The sequence below is a fragment of the Dreissena polymorpha genome, chromosome 8, assembly GCF_020536995.1.
Source record: "Dreissena polymorpha isolate Duluth1 chromosome 8, UMN_Dpol_1.0, whole genome shotgun sequence".
Taxonomy (NCBI): domain Eukaryota; kingdom Metazoa; phylum Mollusca; class Bivalvia; order Myida; family Dreissenidae; genus Dreissena; species Dreissena polymorpha.
In genome coordinates this window covers 50,027,099-50,048,805 of record NC_068362.1, presented here as the reverse complement: position 1 = coordinate 50,048,805, position 21,707 = coordinate 50,027,099, and the positions used below count along the sequence as shown (strand labels likewise).

Sequence of the window (21,707 nt, the reverse complement as noted above, 5' to 3'; positions counted from 1 at the left end):
ATTAGGATCGGAACCAGGTGCAACCTATTTAGCGTATTACGCGACATTTTTGCCTGTGAGCGGGTATGCCCCTTTAAGGGCCCCTTTCGGACGAACAAGAGTTATCCCCCGGAAGAGACCTAGTGCACGCTGACCAGCCGTCGACTGCCCATCGGGCTGAACTAGTTTCGGCCGGGACTTTTAATTAGGATCGGCCCCGTGCATGCAGCCTATTTAGCCTTCATCTCGTATGCGTCATTTCCCAGTGAGCGGGTATGCCCCTTTAAGGGCCCCTTTCGGACGAACAAGAGTTATCCCCCGGAAGAGACCTAGTGCACGCTGACCAGCCGTCGACTGCCTGTCGGGCTGACCTAGTTTCGGCCGGGACTTTTAATTAGGATCGGAGCCAGGTGCAACCTATTTAGCGTATTACGCGACATTTTTGCCTGTGAGCGGGTATGCCCCTTTAAGGGCCCCTTTCGGACGAACAAGAGTTATCCCCCGGAAGAGACCTAGTGCACGCTGACCAGCCGTCGACTGCCCATCGGGCTGAACTAGTTTCGGCCGGGACTTTTAATTAGGATCGGCCCCGTGCATGCAGCCTATTTAGCCTTCATCTCGTATGCGTCATTTCCCAGTGAGCGGGTATGCCCCTTTAAGGGCCCCTTTCGGACGAACAAGAGTTATCCCTCGGAAGAGACCTAGTGCACACTGACCAGCCGTCGACTGCCTGTCGGGCTGACCTAGTTTCGGCCGGGACTTTTAATTAGGATCGGAGCCAGGTGCAACCTATTTAGCGTATTACGCGACATTTTTGCCTGTGAGCGGGTATGCCCCTTTAAGGGCCCCTTTCGGACGAACAAGAGTTATCCCCCGGAAGAGACCTAGTGCACGCTGACCAGCCGTCGACTGCCCATCGGGCTGAACTAGTTTCGGCCGGGACTTTTAATTAGGATCGGCCCCGTGCATGCAGCCTATTTAGCCTTCATCTCGTATGCGTCATTTCCCAGTGAGCGGGTATGCCCCTTTAAGGGCCCCTTTCGGACGAACAAGAGTTATCCCCCGGAAGAGACCTAGTGCACGCTGACCAGCCGTCGACTGCCTGTCGGGCTGACCTAGTTTCGGCCGGGACTTTTAATTAGGATCGGAGCCAGGTGCAACCTATTTAGCGTATTACGCGACATTTTTGCCTGTGAGCGGGTATGCCCCTTTAAGGGCCCCTTTCGGACGAACAAGAGTTATCCCCCGGAAGAGACCTAGTGCACGCTGACCAGCCGTCGACTGCCCATCGGGCTGAACTAGTTTCGGCCGGGACTTTTAATTAGGATCGGCCCCGTGCATGCAGCCTATTTAGCCTTCATCTCGTATGCGTCATTTCCCAGTGAGCGGGTATGCCCCTTTAAGGGCCCCTTTCGGACGAACAAGAGTTATCCCCCGGAAGAGACCTAGTGCACGCTGACCAGCCGTCGACTGCCTGTCGGGCTGACCTAGTTTCGGCCGGGACTTTTAATTAGGATCGGAGCCAGGTGCAACCTATTTAGCGTATTACGCGACATTTTTGCCTGTGAGCGGGTATGCCCCTTTAAGGGCCCCTTTCGGACGAACAAGAGTTATCCCCCGGAAGAGACCTAGTGCACGCTGACCAGCCGTCGACTGCCCATCGGGCTGAACTAGTTTCGGCCGGGACTTTTAATTAGGATCGGCCCCGTGCATGCAGCCTATTTAGCCTTCATCTCGTATGCGTACAGACATTTATTTTATCTATAACTTAGTTAAACCTTTTGACTGTATTTAATTTGCTTTGCCTTTTTTCAGATCCATAGGATGAATGAGGAAACCAACATGTTGCTGTTCGAAATGCCTCAAAGAAGTTTGTTGACAGTTTCATTATGCATGCAAGAATTCTGCAAAACACAAATTCTGGGGAGAGATGACTTAGTGTAAGTTTTAAGTCCATAGTTTTATGCATTTGACATCAATTTGTACAAATTATGCTCCTATAATCAAAAATGGCCGCACCCTATAGGTCACATGCTATATTTAGACCTTTATAAGGCTTTTAAGATTAACAATATTAGAAACCACATATTGTGAATTGTAAAACCTCCGAGCTAAAATTACTCAAGTATCACAATTTTAATTTGGGTGAGTGATTACGGCCAACTTGGCTTTCTTATTATAGTTGTAATCACCATGTTTGTCTTTCAGGCTTTGCACTTCTTGCAACAATCGTACATGGTCAATCATGAGTTATGAGTTTGAGGCAGTTAACTCTCCATTCATCATGGTTCAGATGAAAAGATTCCAGAGGCTTGGAGATAGACATTCTAAAGTTCTTAGTCGCGTGCACTTAGAAAGGTACACATTTGTTATATATTACGAAATGGATTTTATATTCTCAGGTTTTTCATTATCAAATAACATACATTATTTACAATTAACTATTCAAACTTCGCAAACAAAGTTTGGAAGTGGGTATATTGGAGTCACTCTGTGCAAATATCAACATTTTCCAAGGGATTGAGCTGAAATACTAGTATGTCATCACCATGAATTATAACTTTTATAGACACAGTTTCCATGTGTTTAATCATGGCTGCTTTTGTTTTGACAAAGAGGTGTGGGTGTATAAATAGTTATATTTGTGTTAAAGCTTTAGTTTTAATATTTTTAAATGCCTTTATTTATGTACATTTATTATAATAAATGATTAAATACAAGAGATTTCTTGAATAATGGCAATCATAAGTTATGAATTTAAAGTTAATGACAATAAGGCTATGTTTTTAATCCATTACCAAAGGTGGAGGGATATAGAATTTGCCTTGTTTGTCAGGCGGTTCTTCCGTCTGTCACAAACATTTCAGTGTGATATATCAAAAGCTATAAAATATATCAAAGTGAAACTTAATTGGTGTATTTATATCAATGAGGAGAATGGCCATGCTTAAGATTTATAACCCAATACGTTCTTACAAATGAGTTATTGCCCATAAATGTTTTTGTATAATCTAACTTTTCAAGTCTATATCTCAGATATTATACGATATTTCAACATGAAACTTCACGCGTGTCTACAGATCAATGAAAAGAAGTGCAATGCACAAGAACCATAACCATACACTCCTATAAGATGTATTGCCCTTATTTGTTTTTGTATAACTTACTTTTCAAAGCTATATCTCAGATTTCATACAAAATTTAAACATAAAACTTCATTCGTGTCTAGAGATCAATGAAAAGAAGTGCAATGCTCAAGCACTACAACCCTACACTCATTTAAGAATTATTATCCTTAATTGATTTATTATAATCTAAATTTTCAAGGTTATATCTCAGATATGAAACAATATTTCAACATGAAACTTAATGGTTTTGTAGAGATCAATGAAAGAAGGGCCATGCACAAGAACCATAACCCAACACTTTGTCAAATAAGAGTTATTGTTGTTGATTTTGTATGATGTAACATTTTGGCCATATCTCAGATTTGATACAATTTTTCAAATTAAGACTTCACGGATGTGTAGATAACAATGAAGAGCATTGCCTTTCATAAAACAATTAACCTACCCTTCATTTTGTTTAATTATAGTGTGCATCATGGGATTTGCACCCATCCATAGACAAGATTTATTTATCCAGGGGATAACAATTCAATGAATTTGCTATTATCATTTGGTTTTCAAACCCACCAGTTGAAAAAATGTTTTTTTCCCTACAATAAAATGAAAAAAATGTATTCGTTTTTATATATATATTTGCTCTGTTTCCAATTTACGGACAATGACAAAATAAATTAGAGTTGAAAATATTTTCCCTATCACAATTGCAAAAGCCAAATTTGCAAACTTAATATACCCAGTAAGACCACATCGGGCTGTACAAAAGTTGTGTGCACACCATTTGCCATGTTGGATTCAGTTACATGTACGTTATTTACACATGTCATGTTTACGTCATAAAATTTGCATATGTTTTTGTTAATGTTTTGAAAAACATTTATTGTCAATGTTGTGTTAAATTTTAAAGTTAAAAGTTAAAATCAGGATTATATTTGATAATTTGTAAATATAAATAGTCTGAAATCATATATTTACTCACTGACACCTTAGGAATTATTTATTCAGCAATGTACGCATTTCAGAATCTGTGTTAGTGTTTTGAAAAAAAGGCTCTACTTAATGTGTGAGCAAGTTATATTTTGCAAACAAACTGTTTATTATGTGATTTGTTGTACATGTGTTATTTAATGCTCAAACTTTTGTTGTTAGCACCCTATGGTAAGAGTATTAGATAGATTTTTCGGTGACAATTTTCTTGCAGTTTCTCAAAGTGCCTTAAATATTTTACTGATCTCTCACATATTTGGCATGTATGTACCTTGTATAGACCTCTACCATTTGATGAGGTTTGAGGTCACTGGGGTCAAAGTCTCCATGCTAATAATAGATTGTAATTGCTCCGGAACGAAACATGGGGGAATATTGTGTTTGACCTGTCTGTCATCCATTCAATTATTCATTGTGTGTGTCCCAAAAATTTAACCTTGGTTAAAGTTGTGCAATATCTATTGCATTATTGAATATGCAACTTGGTATTTGGCATGCATGTGTATCTCATGGAGCTGCACATTTTGAATAGTAAAAGGTCAAGGTCAATGTCATCCTTCAAGGTCAAAGGTCAAATATATGGCTTCAAAGCGGTGCAATAGGAGGCATTGTGTTTTATACAAACACATCCCTTGTTTTTAGTTTTTATATTTATACACATAGATTGACAAAGCGCATCATCGGGGAGCATCTTTAAGTTTCACTGATATTCTTGTTTTAAGAAAATAACAATTCCCATGTCAATATAAGTATTTAGACTTCTGACGAAAAAATATATGCTTTTTTTTTCAATTGTATTGGTATACCTATCTCCACCTTAAATTGTTTTGAACCAAATAATAAAAAAGGAAGGACCCAACAGAACATAAAGGTGACCTTTACTATTATCATTGAATACACAATTTAAGTACGCAAAAAGCTGCATAAACAAATCAAACATACCTTAAGCTTGTAGTTACACTTTTTTGTTTTATCAAATAAGTATCAAAAGTAAGTTTTGTATTGCAACAAATTTATACCCTTTCTTGGGTAATGTCAAAACTATGTAGCAACATAAATATCTAGTGTTCTATTATCTGATAAGGGTATTTTTGGGTTTGTTCTGAAAAGTGTTCATTACCTTTCCAAAAATAATATCATATATAAAAATAAATAAGATATCAAAACAAAATTGAATACAAAAATATTTTTTCCTTTATCATAAGCATATTGAAAAAAATGAGCATTGACATTTTGAATCAATTTGTGCAGTTTTAAGTTATTTTAAGTTTCATTTTGAAGGCTTTAAGTCTAATATTTAGTTATCATGCTTCTTTTGTGACTATAACCCTTTCTAATAAAAGTGTGTTTGCATTTGCAGAATATTACAAAAACGAATATATGAATTGCAGGGTTTTGCGGATTGGAACAGAGAGACCCAGCTATTACAGACTTGCTGCAATTCAGGTATTTCTTAAAATATAGGTTTGTTTAAATCATTTTTTATGTGTAGCCTGAACATGAAATACTTGTCCTGATGTATTCTAAAGTTGGGCAGTGTGGCCTAGAACTACAATTAAAAGGTTTAAGGAACATATGCTTTTTCCAGGAAAACAGTTATATCTATAATCCATTTATTTGAAGCATATAATTGGTATGTTCACTATATGTATTTTTGCAGTATTTTGTGAATATAGCTTAGATATATAGGTGTATTTATGTGGTTATGTTACTGATTCACAATGCTTGCTTATTAGTAATATTCATGGTATTGTCTGACATCTGCTATGCATTATTTTAATCTTTCTAGCATCAAACATGCCTTGAGGATATGCAGTTAATAGTTTCTTAACGGGTTCTTTACTAACAAAACTTTTCACATTATTTCACTTATAGAATAACGTGTGTTGTTATGCCCCCACATCAAATGATTGGGGGTATATTGTTTTTGGCCTGTCTGTCATTCTGTCACAAAGCTTTAACCTTGGTAAAAGTTTGATAACTTCTGCGATATTTAAGATAGCAACTTCATATTTGGCATGCATGTGTCATGGAGCTGCATATTTAATGTGGTGAAAAGTCAAGGTCATCCTTCAAGGTCAAAGTTTAAATATAATTGTATTTTTTATCTTTCCTAAAACTTTACCCTTCGTTAAAGTTTGGTCATAAGTTTTTAAATATTGAAGATAGCAACTTGATATTTGGCATGCATGAGAATCTCATGAAGCTGCACATTTCTAGTGGTGAAAGGTCAAGGTCACCCTTCAAGGTCAAAAGTTAAAAATACAATCCTAGGAAAGTTATTAGCTTTAAAAGGGAGATATTTCTAAACTTGCCAAATGATATTGAAATTTAATTTCAATGCCGCGCAATAGGGGGCATTGTGTTTCTGACGAACACACCTCTTGTTTATACTTAAAGATCCCCCTATTGCACTTGCTTTTTCTATCTTGTCAGTCATCTATTATCAAAAATAGGAAGAACTTTTAAAGGCCTTAGCTAAAACTGCATCTAGTGATTTACGTGAAATTGTTTATGATACTTGGATGAAACTTTGTATACTTATTATAAAGGAACATAGGGTGATTATGAAAGACACTCTGTTTTTCATAAAAGTTCAAAGGGCCGGTTAATTTTAATAAAAAAAGAAAAATTTAATATTGTATGAAATTATAACTTTTTAAAGGTATCAGCCTAAAACTAGGAATTGATGTTTTCAAATGTGCTTGCCTTTTTCTCTATGTGAAACCCTTGGTTTGTTCACCCATCTGGAAGTCTTATTATCTTTAAAACATCAAATAATGCAAAATGATTACTTTTTGAAACATATAAAGTGTACTTATAAAGGCCCGGTCAGACCGACTAATGAATATGTAACAGAGAGAAAACGGACAAAATATACAGATTTTGGTTATCCGGTGATAAAATTTACCTGCTCTGCCGCTCAAGACTCTAGCTATTGGTGTGTGAATGGTAGGAAACACACAATGACTGCACAAGTATGGGTGATGTAACGAGAAAAAACATATGTAACGGATATGTACCGGATAATTAACAGTTGGCTAACGAATATTTCTGTGCGAGTAACGGACTTAAACTGAAAAAAATAGCAGTGTAACCCATTTGTACCGGACAAAACGTTCTAGCACTTTTAAATACGTTAGCTGTCCGTTATTATCTGTTGAACATGTGTTTCGTTTCCGGAACGGTGCCAGTAATGGACTTCTACCGGACTAAACGGAAGTGTAACGCATTAGTACCGGACAAAACGTTCTCAAACTTTTGTGTATTTTAGCTGTCTGTTATTATCTGTTGAGCATGCATTAGTTGTCAGGAACGGTTGGGTTTATCAGTTGCAAGTCTGGTATTAGTCCGGTAATTGTCTGGTGGTGGACCAGGACAACCGAACATTAACAGACATGAACTGGATATGTACAGGATGTGTAACGCACAAGTTTCGAACAATCGGTAAACTTACGTATAAAGACTGCACATCAAACAGACGTATCTGTCCGTTTTATCCAGTTGGAAGTTTTAAACATGCTCAATACTTCCCAACGGACAGAACTGATGCTACTGTTCATCGCCGAACAAGGAGCGGATTAATCGGATATGAAACGGACATTAAACTGGTAAGAACAGACATGAACAGAAAAAATGATTTTTGTCCGTTTCTCGTTTGTTACCTCGGTGTGACTGGGCCTTTAAAAGCAATATGAAAGTATTCAACCATGCTCAAACAATAGAGGTGCGGAACATCACAGCACCTAGTCAGTTAAGTCAGGTGTCAGGTAGGTGCTCATTAGGATTTAATTTGTATGTATTTGAAAGCAACTCATTATTGTTGTGTCTTTATTTGCTAGTGTCATATTGGTGATAGCTTGCGAATGGGCCATTGTAAGAAAGCATGCTTTTTTCTTTTGCATTCGTGTTTGTGTGTGAAGAACTTCAATGTGGTTAATGTGGTCACCTTATACTGAAAAACATGACCATGAAAATGGTAGTGATCTGACGTAGCATTCTTTCTAAAAAATAGTCTAAATGTTAAACAGTGTACTGAACTTTTGAAATTCTGTTTTGTCCATATTAGTACAGTACATACCAATATATGGTCACATAGCTGCATTTAAACAAAATTATTGATGGTGACTATATGCACCACACACAATTTGAACCCTGCACTCCCATGACTTAATCACTGTTATTTGACACCCGATGTTGATTTTCAGCTTTTATTTCTCTCAACTAATGAATATTTTGACACAATTTCATGTTGGTGATAGCTTGCAAATAGACCTATGTAAGAAAGCATTCTTTTTCATGAGCATTGTTTCCCTGATCTTATAGTATGGTATATATGGTCTCTTGATATTGACATTGAGAACATTACACATGCCATATAATAATACTTATCTTAATCAAATAATTTCATGATAAGTCTATGGAACTGCAGTTTAAATGGGACAATTAAATATATTAAAAAATATTATTGATGTCAAATTGCACATAAGTATGCTCTGTCACAGTAATTGTATTTTTTCATTTAAATATTTTGTATGCAGTAACATAATGACATTTATAAATGTTTCATGCAAAGATCAAAACCCAACATTTTAATATAATCATTGATGGTGACTATATAAACCATCAACAAGTTTTACCCTTTGAACTCATCTGCATGATTGTTAACCTTGTTTGACACCCAATATTTTTTCAGCTTTTGTCTTGATGTTTTGTTGTTATGAAGAAAATTTGACAGACAGGCATTCTTTCAATTATATTAGCCAAGATAAAGAAAAATATTTTGTTGTCGTTACAACCTTTTTGTAGAATATTATTTCATGGCTGGTGAAGATTTTAATTCCTATAATCTAAATATCAATAGCTTTTGCAAGAAAATTAATGTACAGATGCCTTGACAAATAACTAAGGTTTATAATGCATGATCATGGATGTGATTTCTCTGAGAATTCACGCGGATATAACATTCTCAATGGGAATTTTAGAGAATTCTTTATATTTAAAAAAATTGGTGAGATAGGTTAAAACTGATTTTGTGAAACATCACCCAAGCTGCCAGAAAAAAATGCAATATTTAAACCTCTACTAATATAAAATTGTCAGCATTCCGCACCTGTAGTATTATTCAATTGATGCCTATAAAGATCTTTTTTACATTCCAGAGGTTACATTTGTTGGTAGAATCTTCGTTAAACCTAAGATAATTTATGCTAATGACATGAAATTAAAAAAGGTTTTCGTGCATTGAAAACATGGCTGCAAGGTAGCGAGGCAGTTTTCCTTAAAATGGTTATATTGCTTATAGTGAAACCTTGTTAACAATATTAACTATTTTTCGGCCAATCCTATCATAATTGGTCAGAACAATTTTCCCAGTGCATCTCAGCTTAGTTTGAAACTGGGTCAAATGAGCTAATTAACTAGGCAAGGCTGAAATTTAAAATAACATGTATTAACTTTTGTCAAATCTTCATTTAAGTTAAGTTTTGATTTATGTTTGTACTTTTATTGTTTTGAACGCCACCTTTTCAGAATAGTTTAGTTTGTTTGGGTCTCAAAAGATTGCCGTTAAGGGCACAGACCATCTTGTTTTCAAAATGTTGCAACATTGTATAGTTATATGTATTTAACATGTTTTGATGCCAGAAAGTAGCTTCAAAATACTTATAGATAGAAATATTTAATCCAAAATATAAACGTCTGATTTGTTTTCTTTATTTAGATGTCACAGTCCTTATACTCCCAAGTGGTGATGTATTGTTGTGTGATGACTTCAGTGTGAAAAAAAAGCCAGACAGTTTCATAGAACAAAAAATGGTTCAGGTAAGGTATCCTAGCATAAATGAATTGCATCAAAATTTAATTCATGTTTATGTAGCTCACATGCAGACCTAGCTTTGGAATGCAGAATAGTTAAAATTAATAATCTTAAACCTTGAACAAATGGTTTCATGGCATTGACAATAAAACATTATATTTGAAAACGTGTATTTTAATGCCAAGTTTATTAATTGAATTAATAGTGGTATATGTATGCCAGTAATGTTTTTTAACTTATGATTTTAGGAATCCTGCTACTTAATATACTACGAACAGTTGACAGTAAGTTACTCTCATTTGAATTTTAACTGCATGAATTATTCAAATTACCTTCTAAGAATCAGTGAGGTAAGTAAGTCACAATACGTTCATGCTTATTGTAAAGGTCAACATATGACAATTATGGCACCAAAATAAATAAACAGTTAGAGATTTGCATTATTTTAATTGATATATTACTGATATTGTATATTTATAAGTCTAAGAAAAATAAACATATTGTTTCCCTCAATTTTGTTAAACTAGATAAACATCTGAACATTATTTGAAAAAGCTCTTTAGTGGCTTGCAAGTTTTGCTTGAATGTACACTGTTTGCATTGCTCTCTGATCCTCTTTTAAAGGTCCACAACTGCTACTTAGACTTGGATGTAAAAGAAGGTATATGTTAAGTTATATACACGTTATTGTTTACTGGTATGCTACTGCAATGAGGAAGCATGAAGTTACCACTTTCTTTATACATGTATGTCTACATTCTTATTTTGATGATATTGAGTCTGGAGAGTAGTGAGAAAAAAGTTTCCTATAATTAGCATTACTTTGAATGGAGCTTAAATATGACATACAGTGCTGGTTATTGATTTTTGAATCTGTTGATGAAAGGTTAGTGTTTCTAAAAACTGACATCAGAAAGCACTTACTCAATTTATTTTGGATTGCACAAAACATTTGTGCCAAAGAAGCTTAAACACAGGCCTATATTTGGGCCAGAAAGAGAATGCTCAAGGTAACTCTAACTTAAATACATGTATAAAGAAAGTGTTTGAGATTTTGTGCCAAAGTTGTGTGATTGGGTTGCTGACATGCCACAAATTTTGTGATTGAATACTGATTAAAAAACTGAGAAAAAAAGAAAACACTCTAACTTGTTAAACATTAATACTTCATAAGAGAATTAGTAATGGTTAAGTTTTTTAGAACATGTCTGAGAAATAAATCAGGCACAATAACCCTTTTTAAATTAAATATCATATAAGTCTAAACCTAATACTTGTATATAATTAGTACATCAAGAACATGTCTTTTTGAAGATGATGCTGAAGACACATTTTTGGGAAGCATAAGACGATTAGATGGCAATACTTTTGTGGCAGCACATTTCAACATGATGGTCAATGCCTCAGACATCAATATACACTTTTCGACACTAACTGGTTAAATGACAAAGTAAGAAAAAAAGTATATATCAGTTGATTATTTATAAGCAATGATGGCATTTACATAATTTTAACTTCCCAGAACTCTAACCTGAAGTGTTTATAACCACCTGATTATAATGCATAATGCCTGATGTAACTGATTATATAAAATTTGTCATCGTTGATTAACCTTTGATGGCAGGTTTATTTGTACATATACAGAATAAATGTACTGTTTTTAGGTTGTTTACATCTACTTCCGAATTATTCATGCTTCTTGCTCATGGATCTCCGTTGTCGACCCGATGTTTATCACTGCCCTAAACGAGGGGAGATCATCAGCTGCCAAAAAGTTTCTGACACCACAGCACCTCCAAGCTAACCAAGTTCTAATACCTTGTGTTTTAGAAGGCCACTGGACTTTTATCGTATGTTATATTTTTGTGCTTACCTGTTCTCAGAGAGGCCATTTTATATTTAGAAACATCAGTGTCTTTAGCCCAATTATATTCAATAAGTAAATAATTCACACCTTCAGTTAGTGTTTATTTTTTATCCCCCGCCAGAGGCGGAGGGATATTGTTTTGGCGTTGTCCGTCCGTCCGTCCATCCGTCCGTCCGTCCGGCACTTTTGTGTCCGGAGCCATATCTTGGAAGTGCTTTGGCGGATTTCATTGAAACTTCGTATGAGTATATATATGCATAAGAGAATGATGCACGCCAAATGGCATTGTACACCATCTGTTAAAAACAGAGTTATGGCCCTTTGTATCTTGAAAAAAATGCTTTTTACTATAGGCACTTTTGTGTCCGGAGCCATATCTTGGAAGTGCTGTGGCGGATTTCATTGAAACTTGGATTGAGTATATTTATGCATAAGAGGATGATGCACGCCAAATGGCATTGTACAACATCTGTTAAAAACAGAGTTATGGCCCTTTGTATCTTGAAAAAATGCTTTTTACTATAGGCACCTTTGTGTCGGGAGCCATATCTTGGAAGTGCTGTGGCGGATTTCATTGAAACTTGGATTGAGTATATGCATAAGAGGATGATTCACGCCAAATGGCATTGTACACCATCTGTTAAAACCAGAGTTATGGCCCTTTGTATCTTGAAAAAAATACTTTTTACTATAGGTACTTTTGTGTCCGGAGCCATATCTTTTTAAACATAACAGATGTTGTGTTCACTCTGCAACACTCTGAAAATTGAGTGTATATAAACATTGAATGTTTTTGTGGAAAACGCACGACTTATTAATTCACCTAAATAAATTTTGAAGGCTCAAGAACCTTCCTCTGTCTTAGTTTTGAGTTATTGTCCTCCGTCCGTCCGTCCATCTGTCAGTATGTTCATCCGTCCGATTTGCACCCATCCTCAAACAAAGCATATGTTGCGGGGGATGTCAATTCTACGAATTTGCTTGTTTTTAATGAATTTTAATGATGATATTTATAGGAATACTTTTCAGCAGAGCTAAACTGTTTTAACTGATGTCCCAAATGTTGTTATTATTTCCGCCAAAGGCGAAGGGATATAAAATTGGCATCGAACTTTTGTCAGTTAATCCATCTGTCGGTGCTTGACAAACTTCTCATCGTTATTTTTCTGAAACTGTATAAGATATCACCATTAAATTTAATGTAAATAATAAAATTTGTAACAATCATCTGTAGAAGTCCAGAACAAAGATTATTAAAATCATGACTCTTTTGTTATCAATTTTTTCAACTCTGAGTATGACATTTTCCCCATCTGTAGCTACCAGTATATTGTTCAAGAGGAAGGCATTCACATGTCAATATGAACTTGATTATTAAATGTAATCATTCTCTAGACTACAATATGTGTCTTTTTAAGCCAGTACCCCATAAGTCTGGTTGGGCACTATTACTTTTGTATGACTTTAAGGTGCAATAACGCTAATGATTATTGAATGGTTTGTTTAAAAATATAAATTTGCTTATTGCCGTGTTCACTTTATCAATTTCAATCTTCCATGCTTATTTACATTTCAATGACCGTGAATTCAATTTAATAGCCTAATTTGAGCTTGTATTGTTCCATATTTTTCTTCAGGTGCTTGACATTGCCGGCAAGACTATGACGTTAGTTGACTCCGGAAATGCTAGAGATAATGGCTTGACCTTGGTGAGGTAAATATTTCACATACTTTTAATGTAGATAAGACTGACTACTGTCAGTTTGGTTGTTGGTATACCCGGCAAAGGAGTTTAGATCATTAAAACTAAGTGTTGGTTGGTCCGTTGGTTGGATTGTTGGTCCGTCCATTTTAATATGTGCAAGTCTGTTGAGCATGCTATCTGTACCTTTTGCATGAGATTAAACATAATCTTGTATATATTATGTCATCACCATGAAATGTACATGACTTTTCATGCCTGGAGATCCTCAAGTTAAATGAGCTATTTGTTGTTGAATGTTGCTTTTTTCCAAGGAGGCATAAAATAAACTAAGATTGAATTAAAAATTAAAATAAATTTTTACTATGAAATCAAAATGTACAAGACACCCTTTTATTCCCATTGATCCACATGTTCCATATGTGTAGGCGCTTTATTGGAACCATTTTTATGGAAAAAGCATAACATGTTTTTATCTTGTGGAGCAAACTATTTTTGCCATTTCTCAAGAGATAGAATGTAATAAAATGTTTGTCATCTCAATGAACTTTATATGCTTATGATTTATTTCTATGCACAGGGATTCATATGTTCATCAAGTATGTGCCTTTGAATTTAACCATGGGAATGGCTACTATGCATGTGACAAATTGGTGACAAAAAATGATAAAAGCTTAAGTTCTGGAACATGTCCTGGCTGGCCTTGAATGTTATGGTACATGATGGGTTTTCAAAATATATAAGCACAATTAATCAGGACATCAAACAAGCTGGGAGCATTGTTCGATTCACACCATAGAGTTGAAACATGATATTATTTGTATGCCCCCGAAGGAGGCATATAGTGATTGGACTGTCCGTCTGTCTTTCTTTCCGCCACACTTTGCATTTAGGTTTCGAAAACTGAACATAACTAAAAATATAACCTTCATATTTGGTATACATGTGTATATGGACAAGGCCTTTTCATACGCACAAACTAATTTACCCCTGTGACCTTGACCTTAAACTTAGGGTCGGCATTAAGATTTTGAAATCTGTATATAGGTTTTGAAAAATACTAATAACTTCTATGTCCCTTGAGATATAACCTTCCTATTTGGTAGGCATGTGCATATAGACAAGGTCTTTCGGTACACACAAAAATTTAGACCCCTGTGACCTTGACCTTGAACTTGGGTCCGCATTTAGGTTTCAAAATCTGCATTTAGGTTTAGAAAAATGCTCATATCTTCTATGTCCCTTGAGATGTAACCTTCATATTTGGTATGCATTTGTATATGGACAATGCCTTTCCATACGCTCAAAAAATTTGACCCCTGTGACCTTGACCTTGAACTTAGGAACCTGGTTAGGTTTCGAAATCTGTGTTTAGGTCTAGAAAAATGCTCATAACTTTTATCAAAGCGTTAGTAGTGTGCATATGTCATCCTATGGTGACAGCTCTTGTTTGAGATAATTACCGTAAGATATGTATGCATAGATATGATGACGTTCAAGGGTGTTGTGGTTTAGAGAAGGGCAGGGTGGACATAACATGTAATAGTTCAATAAACTAATTTCTCGTATTGTCCAGCATTGATGGATGTTGTAATTACTAGTATGATAAGCATCACACTCATAAACCATAACCCATTTCATGACGAGTCACAATACACGGCCTCAATTTGGTTGACATTATAAGCATATTAAGTATCAAGAGATCTAGGTAACAACAAAACAAGATAATTTCACAGAAAACTGGAGCATGTCTTTGTCAATCATTGATTGATTTAAATAACCTTGTAGAATATGATTTGTCATATAATAGAACCAGGTCCCTTGGTTTAAGATGAAGATCACAATCTCGTCCTACAATTTTGTCAGGGTCTACACATGACAGTGGCTCTCTTTGTTTTTCCTTTATTTATTCTTATAAAATTTAATACTAGTTACACATGGACATGGCTGTTCTTAGGTAGCAGGTCACATTTGTTCATATAACTCTTCCTAGATTTAATATTCCCTGTTATTGGTTGTGTTATATTTTAGAATTCCCCAATAATTCTTGTATTGGCAGTTTCGGTGTCATTTAAATATAACTAGACATTTTATAAACAAGTTTTTAAAATCTTTTAATATTATAAATTTATTTTATTTCAGTCATTTTTTTGAGTCCATGGACGAAATGCCTCACAGCTGGACTTTACAACATAGCAAGGTATGATAGCCTATCAAGACAAAACCTTTATCTACCGTTCTCTTATTAATATCTATAAGGTCTAATTGTATATCTTAAATTGAAACATTTGCAGACCTGACCACAAAGTTAAATGTGATCACTTAAGTCAATAATGTATTGTTAAGTCAAGATGTACCTTTTGAATACAGTCAACCTTGGTATTAGGGACTACACAAGGGAGTAACCAAATTTGGTCTTTTTATGAAATTGCCCTTAAAAAAGACCTTTCTGGAAAAAAATGTAATCATCATCAGTATCAAAATTATAGACAGATTCTGTGACTAGGCTATCTTGTCTAACATTTAAATAACATAAAATCAATTAGGTGTTAAACATATAATTACCTTGCAGTTTTATAACTAGTAATTATCCAACAAAACATGGTTTATATCAAGTAATAATTTAACAAAAGACTAGTGCCTTTTTTGACGATAAATGTGTTTTAAAAATTGTGTAAACACAACTTTTTGCCATTTGTTGGAAATGTACAGAAAGTGGGTATATCAAAACTACCTGGACTCTTGCGAAAAGGCAAGATACATTTATTCTTTGTTTCATCACACGTTTAGCTAGTTGATTAATAGACAAAGAAAGCCAATTTTATTGGCGAGAAAGTGTTATTTTAAGGCTTCTTGACATGAAGCAGCTTTCCTTTGATTAAATCAAACTGACGATAAATCAGCGCTAAAATTTTCAAATTTGACCTAGAGTGGTAGCTAAATCCAAGATTTTGACGTCAACATACAACAAAAAATCAGTGGTTGCTGGTCGCGTAAGACAAACGTTTTTAATAAAATATCAAAATAAAGTAAAAATGCTCAGGGTGAAATTCTAAGTGGTAGCATAAGACAAAGGTTGCTTATTTCAAGGGGTCCCATCCACAATTTTGAAGGTACTCAAAGACCGTATTTTAAGTCAAATTTCTATCAATAGCTTGTTGTGATCTGTTGCAAACTTAATTTCCAATGTATGTTACTGTTTTGTATATGGCTATTGTGAAACTGTGTGAGCAGTTCTATAAGTGGCAGTTTCTACCTACTGCTACAAAGTAGATTGAGCTATTCTGGAAAAACCATAGACATCTGTCCCTTGTCTGCCTTTCCAAATACACACAATATTTTAATAAAAAAGAATGTTTTCACTGTTGAGGTTTCTCATCAATATTTAAATAAACTGTTGCTTAGCTGTAATAAAATTGATGTTTTTAGCTCATCTATTTTTTGAAAAAAAATATGAGCTATTGTCATCACCTTGGCGTCGGCGTCCGGTTAAGTTTTGTGTTTAGGTCCATTTTATTCCTTAAGTATCAAAGCTATTGCTTTCATACTTGCAACACTTACTAACTATCATAAGGGGACTGTGCAGGCAAAGTTATGTAACTCTTACTGGCATTTTGACAGAATTATGTGCCCTTTTTATACTTAGAAAATTGAAAATTTGGTTAAGTTTTGTGTTTAGGTCCAATTTATTCCTACAGTATCAAAGCTATTGCTTTCATACTTGCAACACTTATTAGCTATCATAAGGGGACTGTGCAGGCAAAGTTATGTAACTCTGACTGGCATTTGGACGGAATTATGTGCCCTTTATACTTAGAAAATTGAAAATTTTGTTAAGTTTTGTGTTTTGGTCCACTTTACCCTTAAAGTATCATAGATATTGCTTTCATACTTGGAACACTCCCAAACTATCATAAGGGTACAGTTAAAGGACAAGTTGCATAACTCTGGTTGTCATTTTAACGGAATTATGGCCCTTTTTTGACTTAGTAACTTTGAATATATGGTTAATTTTGTGTGTTCGATCCACTTTACTTCTAAAGTATCAAGGCAATTGCTTTCAAACTTCAAATACTTTCATGCTATCATGAGGTTACTGTACCTGGCAAGTTGAATTTTACCTTGACCTTTGAATGACCTTGACTCTCAAGGTCAAATTATTACATTTTGCTAAAATTGCCATAACTTCTTTAATAATGATTAGATTTAATTGATACTTTGACAAAAAAAACTATTACCTGACATACCACAATAGACTCCACCCAAACCATCCCCCATGCTCTCCCTCCCCCTCCCCCCCACCCCCGAATCCTCCCCCCCCCCCTAATTTTAATATCTCACAAATGACCACCACACCCTCACACTTTACCCCCCCCCCCCTCAACCCCACAATTTTTTTTTGAAACAGTTAAAAAACACAAATATTTATTATTATTATTTTATTTTTGAAATACTGTCCAACCATCGCACCCAAGAATCCCCTCCCCCCCCCCCACCCCCCACCGCCGAATTTTTTTTTTGCTTTCTTTTTCCGCATTTTTTGAAGATAATTTAATAAATGTCCACACCCCCACACTATACACCCCTCTTCACTCCATCCCTCCCTCCTTTGTGATTGAAATTGAGAGTCCCTTCACCTTTAAAAAGAAAATAGATGAGCGGTCTGCACCCGCAAGGCGGTGCTATTTGTTTAAAAGATTGGTGTAAATCAATAAAGTGTTTAGACTCTTAAGCAACAAGAAAGGCAAAAAGCGAGCATAAAACTACTCGTCACTCATGAAAATACGTTCTGTGTGACCGCATGATTATACAATTTTTAGACCAACATCAATGAATATGATCTCTGTTTTTGCATTCCTTATTAGAAGTTTACATAACAATAAATGCTTATTGTTGTAAGGAGCAGGCCAAGCAGACAAATGGTTACGACTGTGGAGTCCATATGTGCCAAAATGCTGCGGATGTTGCGTAGGACTTGCCGTTTTCATGTTCTCCGGTATGTCTAAACAACATTTAATTTAATTCATTAAAACAAACAAAGTTACTAAAATATATTCCTCTCCAGATTGATTAACCATTCCACGGAGCTTTTACTTCAGACATTTGGTAAAATCTATTTCTCAGGTATTAAATTAAACAACCAAAAAAATTGCCAGATCGAAAATATGTTAAATAATAACCCATAACTTGAATTGGCATTTATTAGTTATTATTATTTATTTCCCCATGATATATACAAAACTCCTTGACATAAAGCATGCAAGTTGTAATGTTTACTATTAAGTGAAGGAAGAAGCCTGTTTATTCAGAAGTCAAAGGTAACAGGGGCTCATAACAAGAAATTTAATCGGTACTCTTAATCATCATTTGTTTCAAGTAGTTATTTAAATTGCTGTTAATGCCTATGACAAGCTCAATTTAGCAGACTTTCAATTGTAATCCAACATGGTGTTAAGAAAACAACAGATCCAGCAATTTTCATCATCAGTGATATTTTGCTTGCTTCTTTATAGTACATGTAGGGGATTGAAGCCATAAACAAAATATAAAGAGGTATTTTGCCTTATATGCTATCCATAAATAATATACCCAGACCTAGTGTCATAGATAGCCGATGCATTTTCTGTCTAAAAAAGGCCCTTTTGAACTGCAAGTTGACATTTTTATGCTCTGGAGTAGTACTGTTGGAGGTCTAAAAATAGCACCTGTCCACCCATACGATCATGGAGTTTCTGTTTTCATTTTTTTTTTAACATAATATTGGTTCCCAAACTTTCGCTGTTGAATCAACTTGATGTGAAGACAATTGTAAAGAAAAGAAAGTTCATACTTTATTATGGCCATTTCTGGTTTTTCACTGAGAAATATGTATTATCCATCAATTGTGTTTATATGCTCCTCTTTAACTGCTTGCTAGATTTTGCTGAAACTTTAAACAGCTGTAGATTATATCCATTAGAAAGAAGTTGATTATGTTTGCAAACAATAATTCTTGCTGACTTATAGCCCCATGGACCTTTCACAGCAGAATAATGGCCCTTGTCTGTTCTTTCCATTAAGAATATAATTATAAGCCCTACCTTAATTTGATTTTTGTACCAAACTCCCTTCTTGCCATATATATATTTCATTATTTCATAGCTGAATGACCTTAATGTTATTTTAAGGAAAATATTTTTTATGCAATAAAATCCAGCTGAATTATATTTAATTTTTTGTTTTCTTTTAACACAATAGAATAAATGTATGGTACCCAAAGTTTGCCAAGCTACGCTTCTTGCTTACCTCGTACTGTGTTATACAGCGTCCTTGAATTAATATTTTGCGAGAATGTAGCTGGAGCCTCATATAAATATATTATCCTCAATACGGCAAAATCTAATCAATATATATTAACAAGTACCGTTCTTTTACCACCATCAATATAATAATAGTGCTCATATTATTCAACCCATTCTTAGAGTTATACTTAGATTTCTTAGAATTACCAATATTTTTTCATGAAACTTGGAACATGGGTAGATGCCAATATGTACATTATGCACGTCATTTCATTTTGTTCCTACGTCAAAAAATATGGTTGTTATGGCAACAAATAGACTAGAAATACTGCTGAAAATGGTGGTTTTCTGGATCCTTTAAAACTTTAAATTTTAAAATTTAACTTTAAAATTTGTTAATATTTTTTCGTGAAACTCGGAACATGGATAGATGGCAATATGGACATTATGCACGTCATTTCAATTTGTTCCTACGTAAACATTCTGGTTGCTATGGCCACAAATAAACAAAATATTCTGACAATGGTGGAATTTCTGACAATGGGTAGGGGACGGTAGGGGACTTTTATTGCTTGGCAATAGTCTTGTTTTAACTGGCTTGTTAACATTACATGCTTTTATTGAAGTTAAATGGAAACTTAAAAAAATGTGTAAGCTTTTGTTTTGTTCTCTTTTCCAGAACAAGGTTCATGCCATCCGGAAGGCGATGACATTTGAGATACTTACTGGAGCGTTGATGCCCAGAGAATAATGCGAACAGTTGTGTAGATCACGCACTATTTTGGCCGTAGATCAAGTGATGACATATATTTGTTCAAACTGATTGAGAAATTGTGATGCATGCTAAAAAAGCATCAATATTATTTGTGGATCAATGCAGAGACCTGTTAATATACGTTATGCATTCATGTTTGCCTCAAAGGGTCTCCCTGTTGTGTTAAGTTTGTAAATATTTGTTTCTTGCCAAAACTCTGTTTGATTGGCCACTGAATTAACAGAAATCGTGTTTGTATTACTATGCTTTTTAAAGCCAGTAAAAAGGGCAATTATAATTATTGAGTGTCTTTACTGAACTTAATTTTTAGGTCGCCTGAGCACAACGTGCTCATAGTGAGCTTTTGTGATCGCCTTTTGTCCGTGGTGTGTTGTGTGCCGTCAACATTTGCCGTGTTAACTCTCTAGACGCCACATTTATTGTCCAATCTTTGTGAAATTTAGTGAGAAGATTGGTCTCAATGATATCCCGTAAGAGTTCGAAAATGGTTACCTTTGCTTGAAAAACATGGCTGCCAAGGGGCGGGGGATTTTTCCTATATGGATATAGTAAAATTTTGTTAACACTCTTCAGGCGACATTTAATGTCTGATCTTCATGAAACTTGGTCAGACGACCCATCCCAATAATATCTTAGACGAGTTTGGAAATGATGTTGTTTATTGAAAAACGTGGCCGTCATGGGGCGGGCATTTTTCCTTATATGGCTATAGTAAAACCTTGTTAATACTCTAGAGGCCACATCTATCGGCCGATCTTTATGAAACTTGCTCAGACGATTTTTCTTAATGATATCTTGGATGATTTTAAAAATTATAACATTTGCTTGAAAAACATAGCTGCCAAGAGCTGGGGAATTTCTCCTTATATGGCCATGGAAAGCCTTTTTAACACTCCAGAAGCCACATTTATTGTCCAATCTTATTGAAATTTTGTCAGAAGATTCATACCAATAATATCTTGGACGATTTAGAAAATGATGCCAGTGGGTTGAAAAACATGGCCGCCAGAGGGAGGGGGGCATTTTTCCCTATATGGCTATAGTAAAACCTTGATAACACTCGAGGAGCTTCAACTATTTTCAAATCATAATGAAACTTGGTCTGAATATTTGTCCTAATGTATCTTGGACTAGTTTGAAAAAGGTTCTGGTTGCTTAAAAAACAAGGCAACC

General features: G+C 35.1%; 1 protein-coding gene across 4 annotated transcripts; it reads left to right on the top strand.

Annotated features, from left to right (window-relative positions):
- The first annotated feature begins 1,792 nt into the window (after positions 1-1,792).
- LOC127843192 (uncharacterized) lies at positions 1,793-15,938 on the top strand. Of its 4 annotated transcripts, none has more exons than XM_052373057.1 (11): positions 1,799-1,919; positions 2,188-2,337; positions 5,483-5,537; positions 7,934-7,967; positions 9,814-9,914; positions 10,158-10,193; positions 10,534-10,570; positions 11,224-11,359; positions 11,574-11,759; positions 13,414-13,485; positions 15,621-15,938. In XM_052373057.1, exons 1-8 carry the CDS (start codon positions 1,804-1,806, stop codon positions 11,349-11,351), a joined length of 657 nt encoding a protein of 218 aa, XP_052229017.1. In that variant the 5' UTR covers positions 1,799-1,803; the 3' UTR covers positions 11,352-11,359; positions 11,574-11,759; positions 13,414-13,485; positions 15,621-15,938. The 4 variants fall into 4 exon arrangements, 3 of the variants coding, with proteins under 3 accessions (XP_052229017.1, XP_052229016.1, XP_052229018.1); XM_052373056.1 differs by having other exon boundaries at positions 13,414-13,490; XR_008032122.1 differs by lacking the exon at positions 7,934-7,967 and having other exon boundaries at positions 1,793-1,919; positions 13,414-13,490.
- Positions 15,939-21,707: the final 5,769 nt, after the last annotated feature.